General features: G+C 34.8%; 1 protein-coding gene across 1 annotated transcript in view; it reads left to right on the top strand.

Annotated features, from left to right (window-relative positions):
- Positions 1 to 15958, top strand: part of HECTD2 (HECT domain E3 ubiquitin protein ligase 2) — a 36738-nt gene extending 20780 nt beyond the window's left edge. Inside the window, exons 11-21 of the mRNA XM_027899872.1 lie at positions 539 to 635; positions 1530 to 1637; positions 3477 to 3609; positions 6508 to 6596; positions 7135 to 7293; positions 7757 to 7831; positions 8732 to 8819; positions 9069 to 9175; positions 10368 to 10483; positions 11085 to 11228; positions 13428 to 15958. Of these exons, the coding sequence (XP_027755673.1) occupies positions 539 to 635; positions 1530 to 1637; positions 3477 to 3609; positions 6508 to 6596; positions 7135 to 7293; positions 7757 to 7831; positions 8732 to 8819; positions 9069 to 9175; positions 10368 to 10483; positions 11085 to 11228; positions 13428 to 13548 (1237 nt within the window). The 3' untranslated portion in view covers positions 13549 to 15958. The remainder of the gene's footprint in view (positions 1 to 538; positions 636 to 1529; positions 1638 to 3476; positions 3610 to 6507; positions 6597 to 7134; positions 7294 to 7756; positions 7832 to 8731; positions 8820 to 9068; positions 9176 to 10367; positions 10484 to 11084; positions 11229 to 13427) is intronic.
- The last annotated feature ends 290 nt before the right edge of the window (positions 15959 to 16248 follow it).

Raw genomic sequence — 16248 nt, 5'->3', positions numbered from 1 at the left:
ATCATTTTTATTCTCTGATTGCAGTGGAATGTGGCTAGGATCAGATATTTTAGAAATCCTAAACACATGCAACCCCAGCATAAATCTGAAGGGCCTGTGGAAAATCAGTTCCTTTGAGAATGAGTTCTTTGCCTGAGAACGCTGCACTGAGATAGATGTTTTTCTTTTATTTAATAAGAAGATATTGTTGTTCTCTTTAATTCAATGTAGTGATTAAAATTTAGTATTTCAAGCAGATGATGACTGTTTTTATTAGGTCTGTTGATGTTAATAATAAACAATTTAAAATGAGCTTTATTTAGGATAAGCATTATTATTACAGTTTCTAGCAGTATTTGCAAGTAACAGTTTGTTCTACTGAATTGAGTATCTATATATATAACACAAAAAAAAAAAACCCAGCAGCTATTTGCAAATTACTGTCAGTGGAGGGAAAGTAGTTACTGAATGGTAATGAATAATTCACTCTTGTATTCTTAAAAACAATATGCTATATGATAAAAAGGAAAAATTTTATCTTCTTTTCTCTTGTTTTTAGGTTTTCTTTCTGTCAATACCCATTTATTATTTCTATAGCAGCAAAAAAAGTTATTATTCAAAGGGACTCAGAACAACAGATGATAAGTATTGCACGGGTAAGTCACTTAGCAAGAAATGTTTCTGTCTTGTGACTTGGTATTTTAGTAAGTTTTTGTTAGACTGGTAGTGCCCACAACCTGTCATTACAACTTCTAGTATTTCAGACTACCCCAAAAAAGAATGTAAGCTATTTAACTATGACTAGTCTACAAATTTCCCCGCTGGATTTTTAAATTTTTAATTTTTTTGCATACTTAGTTTCAGGAAGATTATATATACTAGTTTGTAGAGAAAATTATAGTGAGTTATTTATTCTTTTCCTCTTTTGAAAAACCAGCATAGTGTGCTAGCATGCTAAATTAATAAGATAAGTGAGGAAGATGAATTCTATGAGAATTTTGGACTGTTTCCTATTTTATTCTGTGAAGATATGTTGTCATGGAAGACCAAGATTCATCTGTATACTTTCAGGTCGTGGAAGAGGTACTGCTTCTGGGCAGCCTCTTCTGTTTTGAAAGAGGCATTGTCTACCTCCTTTAGTGGTAATTTTCTACAGGTGCTAGGTGAGACTCTTTTCCTCACTTCTCTGTGTAGCAGAACCACCAGCTATCCATTCCTATCTTGCTGGATATACCTTGTGAATAGCTAATTAAAGCACAAGCCATTTCCAGAATATATATTTTCAACCGTTTGGAAGGTTGAAAAAGTTGCTGCCCAATTGCCGCTTTCTTGTTAAACCTCCTGATAAATTAGTTCAAATATAGTGCAAGTGCTATCTGCAGTAGGGAAGAAATTACTCTTTTTCTCTTAGAAGATACTGAAGCAGCCACGATGTTAGGGAAATGTCTTTAATGCAAGATACTGAGAACTTCTTACATTTAATAAGCCTGGCACTTGGGTTTTTTAAATGAAGATACTGCATGTATAATGTTTCTTTTTCATTCAAATAGCAAAGCCTTGTGGATAAAGTCTCTCGCAGACAGAAACCTGACATGAATATGTTATTCTTAAATGTGAAAGTGAGGAGGACACACCTTGTTAGTGATTCACTTGATGAGGTAACAAAAAAATGTAATTAAATGGTGTGTTGCCGCAGAACAGCTATTGAACTTAAATTTCAGTTTGATAATTCATATTTAAATCTTTCTGCACTAAAAGATTGGGACTATAACTACATAATACTAAATAAAAAGAACTTAATTACTGTGGCAATTGCAGTGCTGCAGAGTAGATTGTGTTAGACATTCTGAAATCGTTTTCTGTGCTCATACTGCTCTGTGGCTAAGCCCATAATGAACCTACATGCTTGCATGTGTATTTTTTTGTGTTTGCAATTTTTGTTTTAAAAATGCAATGCATTATTAGCAGGGTATATAGGACTGGAGTCCATGATAGGAGCATGAATAGTAAGTGACTAATCCCTAAGGAGTTTGTTCTGTTCTAATTCTTGGAATGTTTTTATTCTCCTCCTTTGCTAACTTCTCTATCCTGTAAGAATTATTCTGGGCTTTCTTTTCTTAAATTCTTTTAACAAATTCCTCACATTCCTGAGAGTAATTTTTCCTTTTTTAGAAATGAAACATGTGACCATTAAAGTAGGCAATTCTTCATTATCCTCTGAACCTTGATAAGTAACATTATTTATTGAAATCTAGTTCCCTACTTGGCATTGAGAATGGCTTGATCATAATGAGAAAAAAGTCCAGGTAGTGAAAACAAGATCAAATAAATTCTGATTGCTCATGTCAGAAAATGTAAGTTTAAACTTTATTTTCCTGTATGAAAGCCTGTCCATTCTGGCTTTCTCTCCTAAGGCAGAAAAAATACAAGTGGTAGTACTGCATTCTCTCAGGCACTGTAGATTGTTTTTTACCGCACCAATATAGCCAAGAGCAACTTCAAAAGTTCTGACAGTCAAAATATTCTCCTATTTATTTTTGTTGGTTTCTTCTGCCCATTTCAGAGATGAGTAAAAATGTATTATATTATGCATATTCTCAAAAGTATGACAAATGGAAGGTGGAGGGGGAAGATGTCTTATTTGTATTTCAGATTTTTAAAAATAATTTGCAACTGAAGATCACTTCTAATAAATAACTTGTTTCAAATAACACATACCTATAGTTATAAAATTTGTGCAACAGGAATTTATTTGAGCAGTTAACAACATGGAAATTATTTTGGCACAGGCATATTCCTGACTAGTTTAAAAACTCTCTGGAGCTGACCTGTAATTAATGATTTAAAGAAAAATTGTATAGGGACTCTAACTGAAAGATCACTGTTAATTATGAAAGACTGTAATCTAATTCTTTGCAGGTTTTTTGCATGCCTGGATGAAATGCTGTCTCTTAGGACAAAGCAATGAAAAGAGCTTGTTACCATTGTCTAAAAAAGAGTTTTAAAAAGCAGCTGATACTTGCTGGCAGGTATCTTATGCTGAACTGAATGGTGTCCAGATATTGAAAGTTTTAGCTTACCTTCTTATTTCTAACTATTTCCAAATTATGTCTAATTATTTTCTTAATCTGTCATTTCTTCCTGGTAGAATGTCTTCTGTAAAAGCTAAAAAATCATACAGGTCCAAAATATTCCAGACAGACTCAATTCATTGTATGTAGTATCTCATTAAATCTGTTTGTACACCACCCAACTTCTTTTCAAGCCTGGAGAGTGACATTATGTGCAAAGTAGTTGATGGTGTCAAGTAGTCTTAACTGCCTTGCTTCTGTAATTCAGTCATTGTTTTAATATAGTTTTGACCTATTAGTAGAAAATTCTGCAAATTAATAGCTTAAGCAATGCAAGAGCCGTAGAGACAGAGCTGTGTTCTCTCTGGTTAGAGCTGGTGATATGTTAAATCTTGTTTTTCTTCTTCCCTACCTGTTTTGCAATAGCTAGCAAGGAAGAGGGCAGATCTGAAAAAGAAGTTAAAAGTCACATTTGTAGGAGAAGCTGGTCTTGATATGGGTGGCCTGACAAAAGAATGGTTTCTTCTGCTGATTCGCCAGATTTTTCACCCAGATTACGGTGAGTCCTAATAAATGTTCTTAAGTTCAATGTGAAAATTTGTTCAGACTCTGTGTGAGCAGTGCTCCAGCAATAATGAAAAGGTCTTTTTATTATAAGCACTGTTTTCAGCACAAATCCAAAACAGCTTTGTACTAGCTGATGTGAAGGAAAATATCTCAGCCTAAGACAGCACAATGCTGTAGCAAATATTCAAGTGTAGATAAGGCCAAATGTATTGGTTTGTCATCTACCATCCTTAACTCTTTCCTCTCATGCTGCGTTTTGTCTTTTTATGCTGCCCTCAGTTGTCTTCATATTGCTGGTTTGGGGAGTTTTCCTGGGTTTTGTAAGTAGCTACATTGGATGCTGTTACTGTGCTCAGTTTTAGCAAACTGCTGACCTTGATCTTCCATGTATCAGTGGTTCCTGTTGGTGCTAATGGGAGCACTGAGGATATCAGCAAGTTTTAACACTATTTCTGTGATTAGGATGGGCAGAGGTTATTCATTACTAGAGTCTTTGCCATCATATATTCTATTTGTGGTATTTGTGTGGTCAGTATTCTTTTGTGGTCTGGGATAATCTCAGCAGAGAAAGGCCCAGTCAGTGCAGAGACAGTGTAGGCAGGTATGAGCCTGAATAAAATAGCCTGCCTCTGCTGCTACCAGGACCTGTGAGACTATAATGAAATTTACATGTCCAAAGGGAAAAAAAAAAAGAAAAGAAAGACTTTTTTAGCAAATAGGAGACTGTAAGACATGAATGAGCAGTCATAAACAGGCAGTTCAATCTGCTTGTTTTATATTGCCGTAGATGGATCTAGGTGGGTCTTATTCCCCAGTCTACTATTTGTCAAATGAGTCAGCTTTACTAAGCTGGGCATGGATACATTACTGCTGATTTACTGGGTAAAATTGTTTCCAGGCTTGCTTTTAAATTAGAAACATTGATTTCCAGGGACTTGAGTTTGACACCTGATAGTCATTGCTAGAAGGCAAGAGCTTGTGTGCCTTTGCCTGGAAGTGTTCATATCCCTTAAATCCATGGTCCTTTGTTCCTTATAGAACTCCTTCTAAAGGTACAGAATTTTAAGTCATAAATATGTCCTCAAATCTGCTGAAATCATTATTTGCCTGTAGCCCTTTATCTAGTAAAAAGGGGTCTGTGTGGAGACATGACATTGATAACAGCCTTAATAGGAAACAATTTATCCTGGAGAAAATGTTCTGTAAGTTTGACAGTTCTGTTAGTAAAATGTTGTCAGCAGAGCTTGGTAACTGATGAGTTTGGAAACATTCAGAGTAGTTTATTTTTTCACCATCTCTGGCAAGCTTCCTTGCTTTAAAGTGTAAATTCTTTCATTGTTATGACTGTCAGCCAAATGTTGGAGGAGTTCAGAAATATTAATGTCCCGTGCAAAGGGACGGTATCCTCTGCTATCTTTAATGATTAAGTTGCAAATAATGTATGTCAGAAGCTTAGAAGGGAAAACATCACTGTTCTACCCTCTCCAGATTAACTAATGCCACAGATTTAACTCCTGAAATTTAAAAACTCATAATTAGCTCGCCTGTCTGCCCTCCTATGTGTTTTGCAATGCTTTGTTCAACTTGCTGTGGGCAATTAATAAATGGGATTTGAAACCTATTTTGTTCCTGCATCCCTGCTGTCTTTTAGTATGTGAACCTTACTCTGCCTTACATGCAACTGTTCTGTTGCTTCTGTGAAGACACTGTCTAAACCTTTTGTGATGAGCACCTTTTTGAGCTAAAAATCAGAAGATAAATTGTTCAGGAGAGTAGGGGGGAAAAACATGAATGCAGATTTTGCCTATAATTTATCATAAGAATTAGATGTCCCTAAGACAAGTTGGATTTTCATTCTTTTTTTAATCAAAATGACTTTGTTTTTTTCTATTTAAACATTATTTTTCACCACCTATATCTTCAAACACAGATTGCAGTGAGCTATTGCATAGAAGATGTCCTTAAAACTACTCAGTGCCTTGGTTTGTACAGACTGTGGAAACAATAATAAACTGTTGGCCCTTTTAATCTCAACAAATTAAAACCAATCATCAAGTTTCATCCAGTTTACTTCAGCATTGCTGAAGTTAATTTCACTGTGAGTGCACACTTATCTAGAGTATGTCTTGCTTCTCTGAGCAATACTTCCTAGGCATTTTAAAGCTGTTATCTGCTTTCATTATGTAGGTTTTTATGTTCTGTCACTCTTTAAAACAGAATGTTCCATATATGATGCAAATAGCAGTCAAACTTGTCTATACTCATGATTTCAGTAGGATCTAGCTTGTCATTTAGACCTATGAGTAGCTTTTTCAACTTCCCTGATAAATTTTTTTGGCAGAAAATGAGAAACATTCCCGTTTGCTGCTAGTGTGTGTGTATAACACAACATTTTACAGATTTCTATTCTAAGAAGGTAAAGCTTATGGCATTTGTATTATGGGAGTCATGCCAGCATTTTCAGAGATTATATCTGTCATTGACCCAGGAAGAAAGGAAGAAATAAATGATTTTACATTGCAGTAGGAAAATTTTTGGTTAGACTGTTAATGTTTCTGGCTGTACAGATGCAGAAGTACAGTGAAGAAACAGATTGTACAGAGGCAGTGCAGAATATCCACAACTAGAGGCTCTGAGGAACATGTTGCACTGGCACCCAACAGGGTTGGTGGCTTGAGCTTGCTTCAGCCTTGGCACTGCCCCTGACGGTTCTTCCCAAGCATCTGCCTGCAGGCTCCTGCCACGGGTGGGATGAGGGGGCTGAGAACAAGCGTGGAGATACGGGCACACCGAGGAGCACTGCTAAGGGTATGTGGGTGACAAAAATGAGGCCCTGTGTGAGCCTTTGTTGAAGTTCAGGCTTTGTGAAGGTCCTGTTGCTGTTCTGCAGGCATGTTCACCTACCACAAGGACTCACACTGCCATTGGTTCAGCAGCTTTAAATGCGATAACTACTCTGAATTCCGACTGGTTGGAGCTGTATCCTTTCATGCCCGCTAGACGGTGCCGAACCACGAGCCATCGCATGAGCTGACAGGGGGGTGAAATAAGGCACTGGCTAAAGCTCCTTCAGAGGTTGTATATGCAACTTGATCTATTTTTTATTAATTTTTTTTGAATGTCATTCAAGCAAGTGAACTAAAAATAGGAAGAAAATGGTGGTGTGTGGGTACATGGTATATTTTATGGTCAGAAAAATACTAGAATCAGGATTAAATATGCAACCTTTTTTATGTGTAAGCTGTAATTTTTAATGTACTTACGCCTCTGGGTTTCATTCAGTAAACATCAATGCACCTGTATGCATTAATGCTTCATTTAAGTCCCTGTTGATCATTATGTGGCTTTTTTTAAAAACTGTCAGTCCAGAAAAATTTAAATAATTTCCTCTCCTTCTGTTTGTGGAGCATGCATTAGAGTATGCTGAATAAAATCTTAAAGTATTTCTCCTAAGTTACTAAAATCCTAACTATAATAAGGTTATGTTGAGTTTGCCCTTAACATTTGACATATATAGCTTATGGGACTTGCTGTATATAACAGCATCACCTTGGATATTCGTTTCCCACCTTGCTGTTACAAGAAATTATTGAGTCCTCCTATTGTTCCCTGTGATCATAACACGCTTGTAGGCATCTGTGATGTCACATTAGATGACCTCTTTCAGATTATGCCTGTAAGTATTATGAGTTTTTAAGAAGCTAAATTACCGATTTAAAACCTGGTTTATTTTTGTTTAATGCTTGAGTTATAAACTGTTTGAAAACTGCTTTTTTTTTTCAGTACAAACTAATAAAGTCTCCTTTTCTTCTGCTGAAAACAGAAAATCTCCATGTTTTCTAGCATAGCAGTATTCCTCTTTTATTTGAAGTTAGAATACCAAAATCTGATATGATTTTCTGATACACATTTTCTGTAGTAAAAAGAAAATTGTAACGGTTTATATGGAAATAACAATACACTTATTAATTAAGCAGTGAGTTTTTCTTTGTGCATGCATTTTAAATATTTTTTATGCATTTTAAATATACAGCTTCTTCGAACATACTTTCTGTATAAAGTAATGTTTCTGGCACATCCTTGCAAAGTGCATCACTTAGTTTTGTAGGTTTGCTAAAGAGTTTTTACTCATATTGTAGGAATTGGCCCATGGACTAAATGAACTTCTATCCTATGAAGGCAATGTTGAAGAGGATTTTTACTCAACCTTTCAGGTCATTAAATAAACGACTGTAAATGATTCTCAGACTTGTTCAGTAACTTCTACCAATGTTAAAATGGCAATGGAGTAGCCTTCTATGGTGTGATTGCTGATTGTTTGTGATATAACTGCACAGGTTTCAAGACCAGTAATGTTCTGGGGCCTCTGGGCATACAGAGGCTGACTCTGTGATGGGGCTTTAAGCTGTTGTTCCCTGACAGTGTAGGTGCATCCCAGTGCTGACTACCAGGATCACAGAGATAGCTGCTGGGGCACTTCCAGCTCTTTGCTCTCCCTGACACCATCACCTTGCAACCAGAGCCCTGGCTTGCAGAATTCATCTGGCTGCAAGACAATCCCTTTTCTGTGTAACCCAGAAGCTCGTCTGAGCTTCCTTCCTTCCTTAATACACTCTGTCCAGGAAATCTCACTTCAGCAATAGCTTGTTCAGGTTATGAGAGTTTTGCCTGACCTTTACGTCTTAACTGCTGCTTCAGTCAGGGAAGTCTTTTTCATTTATTCATTGCTTTAGAACACATGCCAGTTAATAAAATTTCAAGTTGGTACTTTTTAGTTCCTAGGCAAGCTACAACAGAACAAATACCTTCTTAATTGTATTTGCTATTTGTAGATTGTTCTTTTGTATGAAAAACTTTGTGGCTCCAGAGTCTGCAGGTCAGTTTGACACGCCACTGTGAAAGAGGCTTAATTTTTTTACTTCAAATGCCAATTTCTTGAGCAATTTGTTGAGAATTGTAATTTTTTACTTTTAGAAACCCAATAACCCTCAGAATTATAGCATATGGTAAAGAGAGAGACAGGGGAAATACATGTCAAAATAAAACCAGATCTGTAATTTGTGAGAATATGTATGTATTTTCCAGTACTGACCTTGACTCCTCTTTTTCTCTAGGTTTTTCAGGAAGAATTTGGTGTTATAAAATCATACAACTTAAAGCCAAATGGAGATAAAATTGCAGTCACAAATCAGAATAGGAAAGGTACCTCAATATATATTAACTACACATATTTGGCAGATTTAAGTGTTTTTTTCGTTCCTATAAGCCTAGGTTTTTGTTAACAATGTGAAAATGAAATCACTGTAGTCCTTTCTGATATGCCTACCAATTTAATGGTATCTAAAATGAAATGCATTCATTTTTCATAATTCACTGCAATTTGAGAGAGCAGAACAAATAATTGATTAAAATTATTATAATGTAACAAAATAAAATGTTTTTCTTTTTTAGAATATGTGCAGCTCTATGTTGATTTTCTTCTCAACAAATCGATCTACAAACAATTTGCAGCTTTTTATTATGGATTTCATAGTGTCTGTGCTTCATATGCATTACTGGTAAGAATAAAGTGAAACGTAACTCTTCACTTCTGTTTCAAGTATTTGACAATGACTTATCTAAATTCAACAAATTGTGCTGGATGATTTTAAGATTTGTAAAGAACCTTGATTAATCAATAGGCTTGATTAAGCCAACATAAGTAGAAAAAATTAGCAGGTAATCAACTGTTCTCTGTGTTGTTCCATTGAAAACAGATAAATAAAGCTCCTCGGGTTAGGTTTATCAGTATGCATTCACAGACACTTCATGGGCTCTCTAGTGAATGTTTATGAGGTTTCTCTGTATTCCCTCCAATTATGAACTGCAGAGCAGCTATGTCTGTGTGCTCCTGAGTGACTCCTCTGAAAACATCTATTACTTTTTCCAGGAAGAACACTCAGTGAGGTTGAGATTAAACATTCTTTTTTTTTTTTCAGTCCCGTTTGGCTGTTGGAATGACTTTTGTCATTTACATCATCCCTTCTGCACTGAGAAAGAAGAGGCAGTTGCAATTTGCATGAGATTTTCTCAGTTCCTATGAAATTATTGAACTATGACACACTTGCAGCAAGGCAAGGTGTGACTGACTGTAGGGAAGGTTCTGGAAGGAGAATGACAATCCATTGAAATGCCATGACACACTGCCATGCAATATTGCAGTGTTGTACTAAATGAATAAGTGGATTCTGCAGGTGCAAGTTTAGTGGTTTATTGTCATAAGTACTTGTTTTGCACAGCAGTGTGTACGGTTAAGAGCCAAGTTGTGTTATCCACTGCTGCTCAGCTACCTACACTGGGACTGGTCAGTGTAAATTAAATTGAAGTTGTACCAAAATTGACATCAAGACCCTCCCTCAGAATTTCATCTGTACAAACTTAATTTTCTTCCTGACCCATTTGTAATCTAATCAGGTGGCAGGCAAGTCAATGTAATAAATGTAAGAATGAAAAAGAGTTGAGGTACAAAAGAAATATGCTAGAATATTGTGTTATCCTTTAATTTGCTTTTACTACATACAGTAGTAAGAGATTGTTCAGAGTGCTGAGGGATTAATTTTTCTATAATCAGTATATATCCAAGTTAGAGACCTATACTGAATGACATTCTGTTTATTTTTCTATAATGACACAATAATAATTTAATCTTAATGTTGTAGCATAATTTCTCATTTTTAAAAAAGTATATATTTTATCCTTGATTTCTGGCAGCTGCTTCGTCCAGAAGAGGTTGAAATTCTTGTTTGTGGCAGCCCTGAACTGGATATGTCTGCTTTACAGCGAAGTACCCAATATGAGGGCTACCAAAAAACTGATCCTACTATACGGTAGGCTTGGGTTTTTTATTCTAAATACTGAATTTGAAAACATCATACAATTTTAACCCTTCACCAAAATCTCTTCAAGGATAATCTGAGAATGATTAAATAAAAACCTATTTCCAAATAAGACAAAGACACTTATGAAATTATCCTAAGTAGGAAGAGTTGGATCTTTAATGGTATGTGTTGCTGAATATTCTTAAAAGGTTCTGACTAGATGGAAGTGGAGATAGTTTAAAGAGAATAGCTTCAAATCTTCCATAAGAAATCTGAGTCTTTATTTTTATTATCCTGTTTTCTAAAAATAGGGGGTTTGATACTAAGGACATTTATAGTAGTGACTAGAAAGCATTTATCTTTGGAAGTGGGTTGGGGTGTCATTTGACAAGGCATCATTCCAAAATTAATAAAGCATTGTACTTATCAATTCCTTAGGAATTTAACCTTATATATTGGGATACTACTGATGTCCTATATATTACATTAATTCAATTCCCAATAAGTGACATTCATCATGTAGTACTTGTGATTGTATTATTATCTTCATACTGTTTTGTCATGATATTTCATCTTGCAACATTTTCTTCTCTCTCCGCCCTGAGCATAGATACTTCTGGGATGTAGTACTTGGATTTTCTCTTGACCTTCAAAAGAAGCTGCTACATTTTGCTACAGGAAGTGATAGAGTACCTGTGGGAGGCATGGCTGATTTGAATTTCAAGATTTCAAAGAGTGAAACATCCACTAATTGGTAAGTAGTATTTTTGGATTTAAAATTTTTTTTCATTACAGTGCTTCCCAAGAGACCTTATTGCTCTTGAATGTCTTTTTAAAGAACAGCAAATGAATATACAAGGAAGAAACTTCACGGAATCCTTTAGTTTGTCTTCAAAATACCCATTTATAGATTGCATAAATTTTGCAGGTGACTATCTAACATAAAATTGTTTCTCAGTCCATGTTTACTTTTGAGGACAGTAATTCTTTATTTATAGAGATCCCATACGTGTTTTCAATTCAGATAAATTATTCATTTAATCATTCTTACATGACAGCTGAACTAATGAAAAGATACTTGAATCACCATGATTTTTTCTGAATTCTTTGAATTATATGGCATTATTTATAGCAGCCCCTGCACCTGCAGAAAATGCTTGCATTTTCTCTTGATGGTCTAAATAAGAATTTTAACATGAATGGCTGCAAAGATGCAGCTTTCCTTTAGGGCCTCTGGGGTATGGCTGATACAGAAACTGCTCAGAGGATATTGGAACAAAGCAGTCTTGCAATTCCATTGTGAGGATTAAATTGTTCATGCCAAGTTCTTATGTTTCTGGTAGTGTTTTATTTTGTATTCAATTGATTTGAGACATTCCACATACTTTCTAGCGAGTATTTTCCTTCTCAAGACTGGAAAAGTCAGTTTAAATAATTTAGAAAGCTGTATAGAAAAACTTGCTGCTCTGAAATTCACTGATAAGCAGCAATTACTGACTTCATCTAGATTTCTCAGACATTTAGGGTAATCAAAATACTTACATGGAATTATAGTTTCAAATTAAAATTTTTGGGAGGTTTTCTGTGGAGGACTGAACTAAATGCATAAACAAAGTAAACTTTGGTTTTGTTTTTAAATTCAATTTATCTTGTTAACGAGGTATTTCTAATGCTGGTACCGATGATGTTAAAGGAACATGAGCATCTGATGAAAAATGAAGAAAAATCAGCCAACACTGAATCTCTGTTTATGTTCCTTCTGTAAATTGTTCTTTTTCTTAGAAATGAGAAAATGGATTTTGAAATAGTGTGCATTTTAAACTGATGTAGGTCTGTTTTGCAAGATAATTGTTGCTGTCAGACTGCCTGCACAGGGAGGAATGTAGATATGTTGCTCACACAATAGGATCAAAGAATATAATAGCAATAAGAATTGGCAAATTAATGAAAGTTTCTCAACTCTCCAAATTCTGAAGCATGTAACTCCAGTCTGATTAACAGATCTTTGCTGATCTTTTAAAGGGCAGGGAGGGGAAAGTAGCTTGAGTTTCCACATCTAGGGGGTTCCACCCCTTTTCAAGGAAGTTTGCCAATGATCAAACGCCCTTCAAAACACTGAGGGATTAAATGAAAAGAGAACTAGAGAGCTTTTGAGCCACATATTAAAATTTAACTCGTAAGTGTTCAAGTTTTAGAAATTTTTCTGTGTTTTCCAAGCATCAGGTGGAGCTTCAGCTCATTGCCTTTGTCCTCTCTCCCCTCAAGTAATCAGTTGTAGGACCAGGCCATATCCTCAGTGCTGTCCTGCATGTCACTTGAGAATCTTAAGGGCAAGAAGATCCCTGGTTTCTTTTTTAGCTGTGGCTCATCAAACTAATCTGTTCTAGTGAGAAGCAGAGTTTCCAGTTTGTCAGGCATTCCTCAGCAGTATCTGCAATACATATATTCAAACTGTCTCTCAGAAGGAACTTGCAACTGAAAGTGTCCAGCATTTCAATTGGCTGAGGGATCCCTGTAAGGATGTATTCTACCAGGCTGACCTTGAGTTCTGTATCCTCATGTAACTGTGATTCATTTAGGTTTGTCTATACCTACTGCAGGACCCCCCTTCCTTCATCATGTTGTGGATTCTGACTACACCCACATTTCGTGTTTAGAGGTGTTATGTGGTGCCTGGAGTTTCCAAAATCTGGAAGGAGATGTTTCCAGCTTAAGAAGAAAATAAAGACAGGGAGTTGCAGGCAAATAGATTGACCTGAGGTGCTTATGACCAACAGTGGTGGTGTTTGCAATCAGCAGAACTTGAACCAACAAAGTTAGGATAAAAGTTTCTTTCACAGCGTTTCTTATTTAAGTAATGTTTAACTGAAAATGAGTGGACAGTTGGCAGTGTTCTGCTTCTATTGCATTATTATTAAATGTGTTTTGTTGGGTATTTTTTAAATTATTTTAGGTTACCTGTGGCACATACCTGCTTCAACCAGCTTTGTCTCCCTCCTTACAAGAACAAGAAGGAACTGAAGCAAAAGCTAATCATTGGAATTTCAAATGCAGAGGGGTTTGGTCTAGAATAAAATTTAGTAATCAAAGAACAGCATTTTTATGTAGCATTCACTCTCTTCTGATTGTGCCTTTAAGCTTTTCAGTGTTATGTCTCTTGATACTGTGCCAGTTTTATCTCAGATTATTTTTTTTAAATAAATATGATGTGGATGTTTTCTCCTGAATGGCAATACGTTTACTGCTTGCTTTGTCACAGAAGGTAGCTTTCTTAGTACAAAAAGCTTGTCTCTTTGATAAACAAAACCTAGCTAAGGCAATTTCTAAGTTTTAGTTTTTTCTTGATAGCACTTTATCATTAATCGTAATTCCCTTACATCAAGGTATCCCACTGGGAGATAATATACAGAATATTTCTTTATTATTTAATCCCAGTGATAGAATGTTTTCAATTAACATTAATAATAGAAAAAAATACATCAGCATGTAGCCATTTTTTCACAAAGGCAAATAGGTATTTTAGTCTTTATAAAATATATGTAGTTTTATTACTCTGGTTTTCCTTCTTAGTGAAACCAGCTGTCTAAGAAGTATGTAAATAACTGCCTGTGAAGAAAAAGGGTTTTGATAGTGCCATTTACGCTAAAAAATTATTTTTTATGAATAAGAGGTTTTAGATGTTCTATATTCAGTTTTTACACTTGACTGTACAAGGGTGTTAAAAGGTATTTTTTCAGCTTGAGGGGATTCAAGTTCAAGCTACAGGTATTAAGGAACTTGTATGTTCATTCTTTACAGCAAAATAACCAGATCTACTGTAGCATTTTAGTAAACAAAACTAGATATTTAAAATAAATTCCACGTATGGTGAAATGCTTTTAGGAAGAGGATTAAATCCACAAATCATGGCAAACTGATATAGTGTATCATGCTGACATTTTTTTAGTAACTCTGTTGAAAGTCTTAAGTAAGCTGTGACAAAAGTGAATACAATAACATTTCAGAAGAATGTTGAAGCTTTCATTAACTTTAAGACCAGCATTTGGAGACAATGTTTTGTGTTTTTTACTGCACAAACTACATGAAAAGAAAATTGTTATGTCTCCTCTGAGTTACCAAATTAGGAACTGAGAAATAAATGGTTCTAAAATACTGATGTAATTGTAAGTCTGGGTTTTATTCATTAAATGGAAAGAATTTATCAGCATGCAGTATAGTATTTTTAAATATGAATAGCTACTGTGTGTTCTATAGATTTTTCTTTCAACTGAATGAGGCCCAGATCATTCGAGACATTTTGGCATCTAATTTGTCAGGTTTCCCCATGGACTTCTGCTGGGGCATGGATGATTAAATATCTTGTAGTGTCTATGCTCAAATATTATATTAGTCTTCTTTTCTCTCTCTGTATTATTTACATATAATCAACAGATTAAAAAATTATGAACAAATTAATCTGTTTAATTCATAGTTTCAAAGCTGTTGTGGATATTCTTCAATAACAAAGTGTAAATTTGCTTTTATACTATATCCTTGATAAGTTACTGGTGATTTTACTGTTTTTATTAAAGCAGAGATAAATATTAGAATATTTTAGAATATTTGACACTGTATTCATTGTGCTGTCCTTGAAACCAGTAGCAAAATTTCTGTTGACTTTACCATGGAACTAAACTGGGTTAGCACAGAGAGTGTTAAAAGCAGCACTGAAAAGTTCTGCATTTTACATTGTTTCTCCCAAATGGAGATTTCAAAATAAATTTTAACTTACGGGATTTCAGATGCTAAGAAATAAATGAAACTTTCACTGTTGCACTGAATGAACTAGATAGCTTCAAGCAATGTTAAATTTCTAATAGCTGAATATGGTTGTAAAGAAATTTGGAAACAAACACTGCCCCCCTTCCCCTCTCTGTAGAACTGGATTCGTGGAAGGTTGGCTTATGAATAAATAGCTATACACTTTATCTGAAAACATGGCAAATTAGCCAAAATATTTTTTTATGGCTTAAGCCCACTTTTAATAACTATTTATCTATTATTGTTAAAATAAAAGCTTTATCTTCTCATTTTCACTGAATTGCACTTTGCCTTCAGTTTAGTTTTATTTATTGGAGCTCTTTTTGATTTAATGTGTAATATTACCTCAAAATTGTAAAAACGCTATTGTATTTGCATCAGTTTTTAAATAAGATTGCCATTCAAAGACATTTTATATATTTCCTGATGTTCATAGATTAAATAGTAAATTTTGTATTTGTTAAATGAAAGCATTGCACTGTATTTATGAAATAAGACTCATATAATTTTAAAACTTTTCTTCAATGATGTTTTGTTGTTCTTTTGTCTTGCCCTGTAATCCAACAAATCTTTTTTTATGTCCATCACAGAAATCTGATTTGTATAAACTTGTTCATTAGTAGGTATCTATTTTTATGTATTAAAATTGTGCAGTCATTAAATCAAATATTTCAAATTTTGGCATTACTTGTTTAATTTCAGATTTCCAAAGCTGATCACAATAGGTTTAAGATTATTATCAAATTATCTGCTTTTGGTTTATTTTTCTTTTGAAAAATTTTCTTTACAGTAACAGTTTTGCTAAAACATTGCATGGCTCACTGAAAAGAAACTAAGTTTCAACTACCAGACATTCACCAAGAATTATATTTCATAATTACAGTCAAAATTACAGGTGTTCTGTTACATACTACAGTGTAATAATGCTGTAAGCTAGCATGAATCCTCAACATGGATCCAACAACTGGGGTGGT

Source organism: Empidonax traillii, unplaced genomic scaffold, assembly GCF_003031625.1.
Source record: "Empidonax traillii isolate 1590-97213 ecotype Southwest subspecies unplaced genomic scaffold, ASM303162v1 scaffold693:size341962, whole genome shotgun sequence".
Lineage (NCBI taxonomy): Eukaryota > Metazoa > Chordata > Aves > Passeriformes > Tyrannidae > Empidonax > Empidonax traillii.
Note: the sequence above shows the minus strand (reverse complement) of the source record. Positions and strands in the feature narration are given on the sequence as shown.